Source organism: Sinocyclocheilus grahami, unplaced genomic scaffold (genome assembly GCF_001515645.1).
Source record: "Sinocyclocheilus grahami isolate Dianchi unplaced genomic scaffold, SAMN03320097.WGS_v1.1 scaffold31.1, whole genome shotgun sequence".
In the NCBI taxonomy this organism is placed as follows: domain Eukaryota; kingdom Metazoa; phylum Chordata; class Actinopteri; order Cypriniformes; family Cyprinidae; genus Sinocyclocheilus; species Sinocyclocheilus grahami.
The window spans coordinates 1,411,113-1,424,905 of NW_015505210.1; the positions used below are offsets into that span (position 1 = coordinate 1,411,113).

A 13,793-nucleotide genomic window follows, 5' to 3' on the forward strand; every position below is an offset into this window, starting at 1 on the left:
CGCTTCTCCCAAAAATGTTAGAGAGACACAGACACAGAGAGTGGATATACACGCGCTCTCTCTCTCTCTCTCTCTCTCTCTCTCTGTCTGTCTAATAACTTCATTAATATCTGCATTAGTCTGTTATCAATGGCTCTAGGTTACTAGGTCTAAAATGACGTTTTGGAATTAGCAACAGATGCGGAAGAAATTAATCCTACTCACAATAGTGTTTTAAGTGCAAAAACTGGACGAATGCCTTTAAATATATCATCTGATCAATGTCTTGAGGTGTGGCAACCATAGTATAAGCGTTGAATTATTAGAAAAATAATGCACACCCGAGGTGTATGCATCACCACCTCGGATGTGCATTATTTTTCTAATAATTCAACGACCCGATGTCAATTATTCCTTAATTCATTAGTTAACAAACTGCCAATGAAAAAACTGTCTAAAGTATTTATTAGTCTTAGTTAATTTCAAATTTTAATAACGTTATAATCAAAAGTTGTAACTGCAGTGTTTCCCCTAGGTTTACGGCTTATTTACACGACATGCCGTCGTGTAAATAAGATAAATAACATAAGGCTATTTCATTTGTTTAAAAAAAGAACAAGGTATCGACCTGTTCTATCGGAAATGTAACTTTAAGTGACTTCTGTTGTGATCTGGCAGACCGCCCCCCTAATATAATGGCAGGGGAAACACTGAACTGTATTATAATAACATAAGGCTATTTCATTTGTTTAAAAAAAGAACAAGGTATAGACCTGTTCTATCGGAAATGTAACTTTAAGTGACTTCTGTTGTGATCTGGCAGACCGCCCCCCTAATATAATGGCAGGGGAAACACTGAACTGTATTATTAAATGGAACCGAGCCAACATGAATTGTTGTTGTTTTTTTTTTAAACAAAGAATAACTTCTGTAACAAAGGCTATTGCTCATTGTTAATGTTAACACATTAACTAAGGTTAACTAATGAGATCTTTTTGTAAAGTGTTACCTATTGTTCTTTATAATACTTTTGCACTTTAATCTGTTTGAAACATGTTTACTTTATACATTTTTGCGTATTGCTTCATTGTATTTAAATGTTTAGATCTTCTTGTTATAAGAAAAAACGATTAAACCTGTTATTTAATGACAACACTTTGTTGTAGGGGTGCTCCAATCAGGATTTTTGAGGCCGATCACCTATCACAGAAAGCAGTATCTGCCGATACCGATCACCGATACCGATCTTTTTAAAGCCTTCTTTTTATAATTTATAACTAATTTATAGTGATACTCCAATCAGGATTTTTAGACATTTATTCAGGGCCTGAATTAAATTTTTTTAAATTGGGGGAATTCCCCTCTTAGGTGACTCTTGGGAGAGGAGAGGCAGCACGGACTGTGCTTTCACACAGGAGTCCGCTACTGATCCGTGGCTGATTACCACAATCACAACATTTATCCATTATTTTGATTTCAAATCCAAACATCGTCACTGAAAATGCTTTTTCAGCATTGCAATTCTTTTTTTACACAGTGCAGTAATACAGTCTCGCACAGACATGTTTAAACACAATAAATATAAGAAACACATTATTCAATGCTTTTTACTTTCGCATTTACTTATATATTAAGTCGCTCAAGCAAGTGGCAAAACATTTAAACTACTTTTCTTACGTTATCACAAACTTACCATTGACCGAAATAGTCAGCTCTACTGCCTTACCTTTTGCATTGAAATCTTTTACAAGCAATCCTGCGGTTCATGAAGAACTTTGTTTTACAACCTCCACGAGTGCCATCTATTATTGCCTTGTTTATCTAAAAGTGCTCTTTCCCTTTAAACATAGCCAAAAAGTCATACGTGTTGACTGTGAAACACAGTAGACTTTAATAATATGCATTTATGGAGTAATTACTACATTTTCGTGTCAATCCATGTTCATATTTACTGCAAAAAATGCTTTGTTACTTTAATTCAGCGCAGCAAAAATAGACTCGGTGTGGAAACATTCTCTGCTTTGCTGCAGACGCACCGCTCCTGAACGCACTGCCAGACCCCAACGCACTGCCAGACCCCAACCGTGTGCAGTGAACGCTTTATTAATCTGTTAACATGAGCGCGGAAAAAATACGCACCACTGCAAATCTGCAAATGGAGTAATGTGAACCTGGCATTATGTGTGTGCGCTGCGAGTGTGCATGAGGGCACGGTCTTCAGGAGAGCACGCGAGCACTGAATGGTTAAACACTGGCAAGAATGAAAAAGTAATGCAATTTATAAACTTTAGTGACGATGTGACACTGCCTCGATTGTGCAAGTGACAATTGCTGTGTCAACTGTGCAGCTGGCTTATGGACAGATGCGATGTGTGGTGATTTGAAGACGTTTGCGTATTTTGAGAGAGAGAGAGAGCGCGCGAGTGGTGATTCACTCACGCCGTTTGTGAAATTACGTCTCACACAAGGTTTTCAAATTACTTTATAGGTTATTTAATTAAGACATATGAAGGTGAGTATCTCACCTTCAGCATTATAATCATTTCACCCGCGCTGGACAGAGACTGAGACGTGCAGCTGCATGTCGTGCCAAACCTCTGACGGCAGGTGCATCAGCTTGAGATTGTTTTTTTGAGATCAGCCTTTTTAGAGACCGCCGATCAATCATCCCAAAACGATTATCGGCCGATCACAATCGGAGCACCCCTACTTTGTTGCAACTTATTTCAATATCGTGATAATACCGAATACTGTGATAAAAGCTTAAGCAACTATCGCAACGTAAAATTAAAAAATATATTTTAATACAGAAATTAAAATAATGTTTTCAGATCCCTCAGCATAAGATTTGCAAGTTTGCTTTTTATTTTATAAAAACATTAATACTGTGAAATATTACAATTTAAAATGACTATTTTCTATTTTAATATGCAATTTATTCCTGTGATGCAAAGCTGAATTTTCATCAATGATTACTCCAGATTTCAGTGTCACATGATCTTACAGAAATCATTATAATATGCTGATTTGATGCTCAGGAAACATTCCTTTTGATTTTATCAATAATAAAAACACCCCAAACTTGTAAACTTTAATGTACAAAAATACTTTTTTTTTTTGCATTATTTTGGTGATCCCATCTCATTACAATCTCTGAGAGAAGAAACACCTCCTTACCAAAGTATTGCCTTTTCTGACATCCTCTAGTCGTTCAAGGACTTCAGTCAGACTTGGGTCATCTGAATCAACAAACCATATTGGTGGGGTTGAAGGGTAAGACTCCTACGAAAATATCAAGAGTTACAACATCATCATCTTCAGAACTGTATCAAAACCCTTTGTCCTTTCACAAGGTTACTGAGCAGATCCGTTCAGCCACTTGCATGATAAACAGCCACATTACCAGCTGCCAAACCAATGAATCAAACTCTGCAGGTTCTCTCTCCTAATGAAAACCCAGAAGAGACCATGGCAGATCAGTTTATTTCAGAGAAGTGCGTGTCTGGGCTGATGAGGTACCATGTAAAATCATGTGAACATTATGTTCCCATCCACTAGTTAGAAATCTCCTCCCATCCCCGCGTCTCCCGTCGAGGGGAGAGCCAAAATGATGGCGGTGTGATTTGCTTCTGCTTGTCAGGACCACATACTGATCTGACAGCATCAAGATCTAAGCTCAGCAAACTAACTGGCCTCAATAACAACAAAACAGCAGCCAGTTGCACTGCAGTGGCGTCGTTTTGCAGTGTGCTTTCAAAGACACTCTACGTCTCCTTGATAGTGTACTGCACTTAATATACACTTCATATATATGCACATTTTGTCCATTTAAAAAAGCTGTGAAAATGCAGCAATTGCTCAAATACGAAGTTACAAAATGTGCTAATATTGTTAATACCACCTATAACTCATTTCGATATGCAACTATAAATTACGCCAACAGTTACTCTGTAACAAATCACCATAGATTTAACTAACTAAATAAACAGTGGTGTCGTTTTAAATCTACGCATTTCTTAAGAGGCCTCGCGAAATTAAGAACTTCGGCAAACCAGCTAACGTTAATCATTGCTGAATTAGCTAGCCAACATTATACATAGCTGTTTATACCAATAAAATATTTTGATACGTTTTAAATATTCAAAAATAGCATCTCAAAGTCGGCTTTGCAAGACCAAAAAAAACATGTTTTGTCCAAAACGTCGTTTAGCTAGCTAAAGTATCCGCTTAGCCAAATTAGCACACAAGCTAATTACCTGCCAACTAACGTTAACTTAACTGCAAAATCCCACGAACGCGGAATAAAACAGCCCCTACATGCTGTATGTGTTTGATGTGACCAAGCAAACCTGAACACTATATAGCGAGTTTGTATAGCTAATAAAGTTAAAGCGAGAGCCAACGCAGTTAACTATGTTAGCTAATCAACTAGCAGGCTAAATGTAGCTCGTGCTAGCAGTGCATACTTGTTTAGCCGTGATTTTGACATCCGAGGATATAATCGATTCTGGTCGGCCTAAATGGTTTATTTGCTAGATGACGGCTTTATTCGAGTCAAAAAGGGGTTGTGGGTGGTGTTACTTCACTCGGCCTGGTCTTGTTCGCCTGTAAGATACACACGGCTGATGAATCTTACCGTGATGTTGCAGTGAATAATCAGCAGCTTTTCTCCTGTCACATTGAACTGGCAGCTCAGTTCATCGGGCTTCCAGTCGATTATTCTGAAGCGCTCATGGTTTAGGTCAAAAATTGACTCGAGGAACTTTAATTCGGCCTTCAGCCCCGACACCGACATCTTCCACTCATCTCATCAGCAGCAGCCAGGCCGCGGGGGGAAGGGACGCACGGACTACTGCGAGCGCGCAGCTGATCCAGCGAGAGTGTGTGTGTGTGTGTGTGTGTGTGCGCAGCGGAGGCTAGAGGAGAGAAACAACAAAGAGGGGGTGGAGAGAGGAGCACTGAAAGCAGGGGAGATACGACAAAACAACGCCCGCCAAAAAAAATAAGGTGCGAGGGGCCAGACAGAGAGTTGTAAGGGGTGATCAGTATCAACACGAGATGCTGTTGGTTTAGTTTCATACGCACATGCGTGCCATCTTTTTTCTGGTAGACCATCCTGAATTAATAATGATAATAATAATAATAATTCATTTGAAAACAATATTATAATGATCCTATATTACTATAGTTAATAGTAATAATAGTAATACATTAAAAATCGATATTACGAAAGACAAGTAATTTGAACCAACAGTATCCCATATAATTACTCCTTGCACTATCTACCATATAGCATAATAATGCAAAAATGAATAAATGTTCTTAGTAAGTGTCAATAATTACGGTTTATAATAACTGATAATAATAAAAATACTAATTATTACTACTACTATTATTATTATGTATTATTTTTCAGGATGGTCGACAACAAATAATTAGAGTAGGAACCAACAATATCCCATATATCTATCCCATATATCATATCAGCCCCTTGCACTATAGCAAATGAAATAATAATAATAAATAATATATATTATAAGACCTTAATACGTGTCAATAATAATTGTTAATAATAATCATGAATTAAAAATCTATATTCTAATTATTATTTTTATTATTATTATTTAGGATGGTCGACTACAAATAATTTGAGTAGGAACAGTATGGTCATCCCCTTGCACTAGCATATAGCATATAAATAATTTAACAGTTATTATTATTATTGAAGTGTTTCTCACCTGTATACAGTATAGACAGACTGGTTGGTTTTTGTAATTCTTGAAACTTGACACTGTCTCCAGATCCATGTTGCTTTTGTTTTGTGCTTTTTGGCAATATGCATCGTTTCGCATAAGAGAGTGATAAAGACCTGTGAGAGAGAAAGAAAAACAACCTATAATGATGTTGTAACTGTGTAACTGGTATTTTTGTAGGAAATCCACATTTAAATTCACTCTTGCATCCGCAAGGCGTGTCTACTGTTGCTATTTGTCTCCATCTAGCGACAAATATAGTTTCTACAGAACTGTACAGTTATGCAGTTTCTACTTAAACTTTATTACAAGCGCCTGTATAAAACTTTAATCGAGCGTTATGAACTAGTAAATGCCAAAAGAGAGCGCTGTTAGGGACTTTTATGGGGGTTTGGGGCGTTAAGTGCTATGAATTTCCTAAACTGTCATTATTAACTGCAGTCATTATTAGTATAGGTGTCAGAGAGAGGGGGAGAGAGATTGATTGATATCCTGGATGAGCTTTGGAAGCTGCACTACGGTTTTTTTTCTCATTCTTTATCTGTGTTTTAGTGGGCGGGAGCATTTTCCCTCTATATGTCAATGCCCGTTTGATATTCAAGGTGCTGCATACTGTGACAGCAAGTCATTCACAGCAACAAAGCAAGTTTGTACAGAAACGTGAGCGCGTGGCAAAACTGACCGAACATGAAATATCTTCCGCTTCTTCTTTTGCTCCTCATCCTCCAGAACCACAAGGTCCATATGGACAGGACTGAGAGGAACCAGGACTGTGCTTGGAGTTGTTCTGAGGTTTGTCAGTTACATTTTTATGTAGTCTAAAAATAAATATAGGCTAATCTGTTGTTTAGAATGTTTTTGTTTTGTATAAGATTAATTTAATAAGGTCTTTCGTTTCTCTCTCTTAAAACTTGATATTACCTTGGCATTACTTGAGTAAAACATTGCTGCAGTCATCATTTTATTATCAAAAGTTTAACAGTAATATTCTGGAATTATATCTTGCTTGCCAGGTGTGAGACATTTAACTTGTAAAAGACAAATAAATTAAATTGAATGAAATTTGCCAACTGACAAGTGCATTTATTAATATTTAACTTAATTAAGCCAGTGCTTATTTATATGAGCTATTTCTGTTATGCCAGAAAAGTAACTAGTGGCAGGTTGACGGGGTTTAAATTATGAGTCATAAAAATATGATATCATTTGTAACAATGAAACCCAGCGAGTTATACGAGATATGTTAAAAAAGCATTTGTCTCAGTCTTACAGAAGAAGACATACACAAATAACCCACTCTCACTCATCTAGGTCATCAGACAAAGTAATTTTTTTTGTATTCTGTTGATTATTGTAATTAGATATGAGGATACACTAAACTTACATCATATGCCTGCTAGCCTTGTTATATTTGCTCCAACCAGGAACTTCCTAAGGCATGAGTGGGAAACCCCTTGTTTTACTATCCTTACAGTACAGTCTCATTTCCTGTTAAATGATTAAGCAGTTCGGGACCATGCATAAATAGGAAAGTAATTTACACTATCATGATTCGGCATAGTGCTTTAAATATTATTTGTTTTGATCTCTACATACAGGGTCTACAGTGTAAACCCAGAGCTTACTGTAAGTATCTATCTATCTATCTATCTATCTATCTATCTATCTATCTATCTATCTATCTATCTATCTATCTATCTATCTATCTATCTATCTATCTATCTGTCTGTCTGTCTGTCTCTCTGTCTATATATGCCGTAATCTATGATCCTAACATATTTGATATCTTATAGCTCCACTGTCAGCATTTCACTGCAGGAATCAGGCTGTTAGCAGCGCCGTGTTCAATAATGTGATGTTGTCTACTGTGTTAGCGTGTGAGGGGAGGAAATGTTCACTCCAGCTCAAAATCGCAGCATCAGTGAATGTTACTGGTGTGTATTATTCTGGTCACATTGTATGAATTAAATGCTTTTGATGTAGCTAATATGTTTTAAATGTTATACATTGATACAATTGACTAATAACTATAATTAATGGTTCCATATTTCTGTAAAATACCTAATTTTTGGATGATATTTGTATATTTTACAAATTGTTATATGTTTGCATTGTGACAACTTACCCCACTATGTTCAATGTGTGTTCAGTGAACTGTCTTTTTTTGTCTGGTGCAGTAATCCTGAAAAACTTCAACAACCGCTGTTAGAATGTTTTGTAATCATATTGGTAGAACTACTGAGTCATTCCTACATCACTGCATCTTTTTAAAACGACAACTTTCACAACAATAAGTTATTAATTAAATACTCTAATCTGAAAGGTCTAACATTAGCTAAACACAATATGTCTTAATAATTACTACCTTGTTGATTTAACCTGAAATGTTAATTAAAGGAAAAACAGCAAAATGATGTCACCTCTTTGCACCACCCATTAAATGGATGTTTTTTGTTCTTCTAAAGTTTTGACTGTTTTTCCAGGCGATATTCGTGGAGTTTCAGTGTGTGCCGACTCTGCAGGGATGATAGGACATTGCCAGATGTATACCTTTGGTCATGTTGGCAAAGGAAAAGCCACAGGAAAACAGGTACAGTATGAACATATGATGCTTACCTGATGGTTACACTATGCAAATAGATTTCTAACAGTACCACTGAGAATTTTATCAATGACATATCATTGTACCACCAAAACTATAATCTGCTACCTTGCATAGTTGTCAGATGTTGTATTCACTGTTTCTGCTTCTAGGTTGATGTGCAGTTTAAGTGTGTTCCTGTTAGACCTGGACAGCTTGTTTTTGTGACTCTCAAAACGATTCCCAACTACTGTAAGGCTATGTGGACACAAAGACACCTTGTTCCAGGTATCAGTATTGTGTTTGTCAGCAGTCTATAAATAATGTTTATACTCACTGTAGTCACATATGACATGAATAACGTTAACATCTAATACCCCCTTTTTTTTAAATGCCAGAATGCAGTCACGAAGGTATCAGAGATGAAATTACAGAGTGCATCAGTAAGTTTCATTATCATGATGTCACTACATTTATAGATAGATAGACAGACAGACAGACAGACAGACAGACAGACAGATAGATAGATAGATAGACAGACAGACAGACAGACAGACAGACAGACAGATAGATAGATAGATAGATAGATAGATAGATAGATAGACTGAGAGAGACACTGATAGACAGACAAATAGATAGATAGATAGAGAGACTGATAGACAGACAGACAGATAGATAGAGAGAGCGAGAGAGAGAGAGAGAGACAGACAGACAGATAGATAGATAGATAGATAGACAGACAGACTGATGGACAGACAAAGAAAGATAGATAGACAGACAGACTGATGGACACAGACATAGACAGATAGACATAGACAGACAAACAGACAGACACACACACATACAGATACAGATACATATGTTAGTATGTAAATCTGTAACTGTATTGTCATTTTGTTGTAGCTGGGAAGCTGGTGTTCACTGTAGATAAAGCCAGGAATATGTTAACAGTGAAAGTAACTGATGCTCCTGAGAACACAGATTACAACCTCAGACTCTGCCATAAACGCAATGTCATCTGTGCAGGGGAAGGGGCACACAGAACAGTAAGAACGGCAAGCACATTTCCTTTGCATTTCCTAGAAGACTTTGCATCATTTCATTTTACCCTTGTGTTTTGCATGTGTTTCAGATAAAACCACAATATCTAGATAGTAGCATAACGCTTCATTATTCCAAACCATTGCCCTGTTTGTGTATTGAGGTATGAAAGCTTTATTTTACGGAAAATTAAGTTTTGAACATGAATCCGACAGTTAAAGGAACTGTTGATTTCCACTGTCTTTTATTTCAGGGTTGGCCTGCTAGAGTAGATGCACCGAGAGTTCAAGTGTGTCCATTTAAAAACAGTGAGTAAAAATTGCTGTGTTAAAAACAAAGGTCTTAGATGTTTTCAGGTTCTCGATTTTCACTGTAAAAATGCATTGTGAGGTATAAAATTTTTTAAACAAATGGCAGCTTCTAAGTTAATCTTGAGACCCACCTTAAAACCTATTTCACCAACAGCTGAACTGATTAACAAAAAAAAAATACTTTCTTGCATTGGCTTGCTTATTTGCATTTGCTTGTATTGAATCTGATTTTTTGGTACTAGTTAGCACTTGTCGGATTTGTAAAGGGCGTAACCATTTCCTGTTGCATAGCGTTCCAAATTACTAGCTTGCCAGTGGTCTCGTATGTGAAGCTAAAGCACTTAAATCAATAATTCACCATCACATAAGTCTCAATGTTGTCTCAGACCTGCAGCAGTTTTTTTTATTTTGTGGAACACAAAAGAAGATATTTTGAAGAATGTTTAAACTGCTTTGTCCTTACATTTTCATTTTTGGTCGAACTAGTTGTTATATGCTATGTTATATAAATAACTATGGATAAATCATGAATATTATAAATGGGAATTTAAAAAACATATATTATAAATGGACATTTTAAAGCTCAAATTTTACTTTAAAATACCCACACTGTCCTCTGTAACAGATTTAGAAGAACTGTGGTCTGGGATAACCTATGACCTCAATAAGGAAGAGTTGATATGGGAGCCGCTGTGTCCTGTCAAAGTGTCAGTTTCTCTGTGCCATGCCGATGGCGGGAAAAGCTGCCAAGACCTTGGAAATGTTTTTCATTCAGAGGGGCAAAAAGTATGTTCAGTTGTTCCTTTTTATTACATGTGCCGTAATAGCTGCTGATCGTTAGGAACCCTTACATATTTTTTTACTGTTTTCACCTCAGGTGATATTCTCCTCCGTGGATCCACACCCAATGCTTATTGGTGAAACAGAATTTGCAAATGCGCTCTGCATCATGGGTTTCTATTTACGACATGTTTTGCAGCAATGAGCAACATAGCCAATCACAGACATATCTGTTGACTTGAACACAGTGGCTAATCAGAGGCGTTTAAGTTAGTAAAAATCCACTCACTGCTCAAAACACCAGAATTGCTGAGTTGTGCAAGCTAGTGAATCCTCTCAAAATAACAATGTAGACGTGATGTAAATAAAAGATTGATTCTGGAAAATCTATACTTTGAAAAGAGTTAATAACATATCGTCTTCAGCTACTCACACTTTCATTATGGCCACAATATAGTGTGATTACAAAATAGCAATGTAGGATTTTGTAGCTTTTTATTAGAAAAGCTATACTACTATTTTGAAAGAGGCTAGTGTCTCACTATTGAAAATTCAGTTAAGTAAACTGTGATACAGCTACTTATTATTATTTTTTCATTATTTCAACTACACTCTTAAAAATAAAGGTGCTTCAAAAGGTTCTTCAAGCGATGCCATAGAAGAACCATTTTTGGTTCCACAAAGAAACATTCAGTCAAAGGTTCTTTAAAGAACCATCTCTTTCTTATCTTTTTATAATCTGAAGAACCTTCTTTCGCCACAAAGAACCTTTTGTGAAACAGAAAGGTTCTTCAGATGTTAAAGGTTCTTTATGGAACCATTTAGACAAAAAGGTTCTTCTATGGCATCGTGAAGCACCTTTATTTTTAAGAGTGTAAGCAAATCTTTTAAAAATACTTGCATGTAGCTATAATACAAGCTACTAAAAAAACTAGCTGACTACAATCTGGGTGCAAAATAATGCAATGAAAAATAGCAATGTAGCGTTTTGTAGTTTTTTGAAAACAGCGCTAGTGTCACACTAATGAAAAGTTAGCAGCTTTACCGGTTATACAGCTATGCATACTTTCATGCAGTTCAATTACATTTAAGCTAATGTTTTTCTAAATACTTTGTACTTAGCTAATACTTGCAGTGTAGTGTTTTGTACTGGAAAAGCTATACTATTTTGAAAACATCTAAAGTAATGTCAAGCTAATAAAAATGTAGTTGGTAATGCCACTTGTGATAGTTTTCACTTTCAATTATACTGTATTACCAGTTTACACAATACAATATTAAGCATATGAATTCTGTTATTTAATCACACAGCAAGTTGGTGTCGTGTCCCGGAGAGAAGTCAGGACATTGAGAAGATTTTATTGCCTGCTCTCATTATTCTGACAGTGATCCTGGTGGCTGTCTTGTTTGGTAGAATGACAATAAAAGGTAAACCGACAGTGGTTTGACACACCTGTTGCCGCTGGCTAGAAGGGAAAGGGAAGATTGTTGTTGGTAATAGTACACATTGTGTATGAGATTAAAGAGTCTATGACAAAAATGTTTATATAATTTTCATTTAATAACACCTTTCCACTGAAAATAAATGTAATAATTAAAAGCAAATTATAGATGGAAGTCTTATGAACAGTAGGCTCCAACACAAGTCAAATAGTAGACATACCAGTTCCAACCCTGCATCTAAGCTTTAGAAATGAATGGGGTGTGGATGTGTTGTGAAAAAAGATGAAAATCTCAGAGATACCAGTTGTTAGGCTACTGTCAGTTTTTCCTGGAAAGATCTGGTGGTTTGTTTTGATTTTGATTTGTTTCTTGTTTCATAGATGGGGACAAGAAGAAAACACCATGGACGAAACTCAGATGTCTGAGGATGGTATGTAAACCAAGAAGATATAATAGACATATAATGGCATCCTCAGCATACTAGTTTACTATTTATGATTACAATCACTGGTGCACATGATTCTTGGTGTTTCTGACATGATCAGACATGAGCCCCCAACACACACATGCACAATATTTACTGTACATGCAGTATGAATTCCTTTTACTTTAGATACAGTTTGATTACTTTTATAGCTAACAAAGGTCTCGAGTTCAATTTACAAATGAATATACTTACAATTTCAAAGTAAAATTGCAAATGCATATTAGTATATGAATATTAAAAGTCAGGTATTTTATTTTGTGATTTTGTTTAACTTGACCTATACTGCACAGTGCTATTATAATCCACCTTTTAACTATTATTAGTGGTGCTTTTTAAATATGCTGCTCATGCCTAAAATTTTGAGGCTTGTTGAGTAGAAGTGTGCTATTACCTTTCTAAACAATCAGATTTACTTTTGACCTTGAGCATTAAAAACCCCATAGTTATTGTATGAGAGACTTTGGCTAGTATGTAACCACCTAGCAACCATCCTGAACACCCTAGCAACACCCAAGCAACCACAAAGAACACCATAACAACCTGCTAAAACTAACTCAGATGTGGGTTGTTTAGTATAACCTATTATATTATCTTTTATTTTTATATTTTCGATTTAAGGGGGTCTGAATACTTTCCGTACCCACTGTATATATATATTTTACTTTTGCAACCGCATAACAACATGCTTAAAACTTAGAACACCTTAGCAACCTATTACAATGACCTGGCAACCACCCAAAACATCCAGCATCAAATCAATGAGTTTTGAATAGGCAAACATGACACACTTTCATTATAAAATATAATAGATCTAGTTATAGATATAACATGTCTAGATATGAATGAGGTTTTGTGGTTATTTTAACAAATAAATTATATCATATGTTCCTTTTAACAGAACCAGTGACACGTGCCTTCACAGCAAGAGGATAGATTGTAGGATAGTTCTCAATAAAGCATGTGTGTTTTTTGTGTGTGTGTTTTTTTTACTGTAAGGATAAGCGTTTGCATAATTTTTTGTCTTGTCTGATGCACACATGAAAGTTGTAACATCTGAGTAATGTATTTAAATACATCTAATACAAGCTTATTTTAAAATAATGCAACAACTGCTTTAAGAGTTTATAACGCGCAATGTATTAACATTAACAAAAAAATTGCGCACACAGAATTGGAAGCATATGTATATAAAACGTTGGTAATTCTGTATGTAAGTCAATATAAGACTGAACTTATGTGACACATTATATTTGTTTCCTGCTTTGCATAATCCAATTTGTTTTTGTCACCTATGAGCTACTGCTTTTGTACACCAGAGAGCAGTGTCGCTAACAAATGAATGTCAGTGTCAGCAGTGTGAATGAGTTTTTGCTTCTCATGTTGATATTTCTCTCACGTAAGGCTTGAAACTAGGTCAC

At 36.0% G+C, this 13,793-nt stretch overlaps 2 protein-coding genes and 1 long non-coding RNA gene across 8 annotated transcripts in view; 2 read left to right on the forward strand and 1 right to left on the reverse strand.

The window, feature by feature from the left end:
* LOC107573786 (ubiquitin-conjugating enzyme E2 Q2-like) overlaps window positions 1-4,900 on the reverse strand; it is an 11,149-nt gene extending 6,249 nt beyond the window's left edge. Inside the window, exons 1-2 of one of the 6 annotated variants that reach the window (XM_016260241.1) lie at window positions 4,616-4,900; window positions 3,157-3,261 (exon numbers count right to left, since the gene is read on the reverse strand). In XM_016260241.1, coding sequence (XP_016115727.1) covers window positions 3,157-3,261; window positions 4,616-4,774 — 264 coding nt within the window. In that variant the 5' untranslated portion in view covers window positions 4,775-4,900. The remainder of the gene's footprint in view (window positions 1-3,156; window positions 3,262-4,615) is intronic. The other 5 variants (XM_016260234.1, XM_016260247.1, XM_016260261.1 and 2 more) reach the window with 5 other exon arrangements.
* Window positions 4,901-4,917: 17 nt separating this feature from the next.
* LOC107575881 (putative interleukin-17 receptor E-like) lies at window positions 4,918-10,650 on the forward strand. The gene is made up of 12 exons (XM_016262201.1): window positions 4,918-4,986; window positions 6,462-6,524; window positions 7,331-7,358; window positions 7,526-7,666; window positions 8,216-8,322; window positions 8,487-8,601; window positions 8,712-8,756; window positions 9,217-9,359; window positions 9,446-9,517; window positions 9,608-9,662; window positions 10,291-10,451; window positions 10,543-10,650. The coding sequence occupies exons 2-12, from the start codon at window positions 6,477-6,479 to the stop codon at window positions 10,648-10,650; spliced, it is 1,023 nt and encodes a 340-aa protein (XP_016117687.1). The 5' UTR covers window positions 4,918-4,986; window positions 6,462-6,476.
* Window positions 10,651-11,572: 922 nt separating this feature from the next.
* Window positions 11,573-13,514, forward strand: LOC107573822 (uncharacterized). Its single transcript, XR_001607575.1, has 4 exons — window positions 11,573-11,584; window positions 11,757-11,873; window positions 12,269-12,318; window positions 13,274-13,514. It is a non-coding gene; the product is annotated as an uncharacterized lncRNA (long non-coding RNA).
* Window positions 13,515-13,793: the final 279 nt, after the last annotated feature.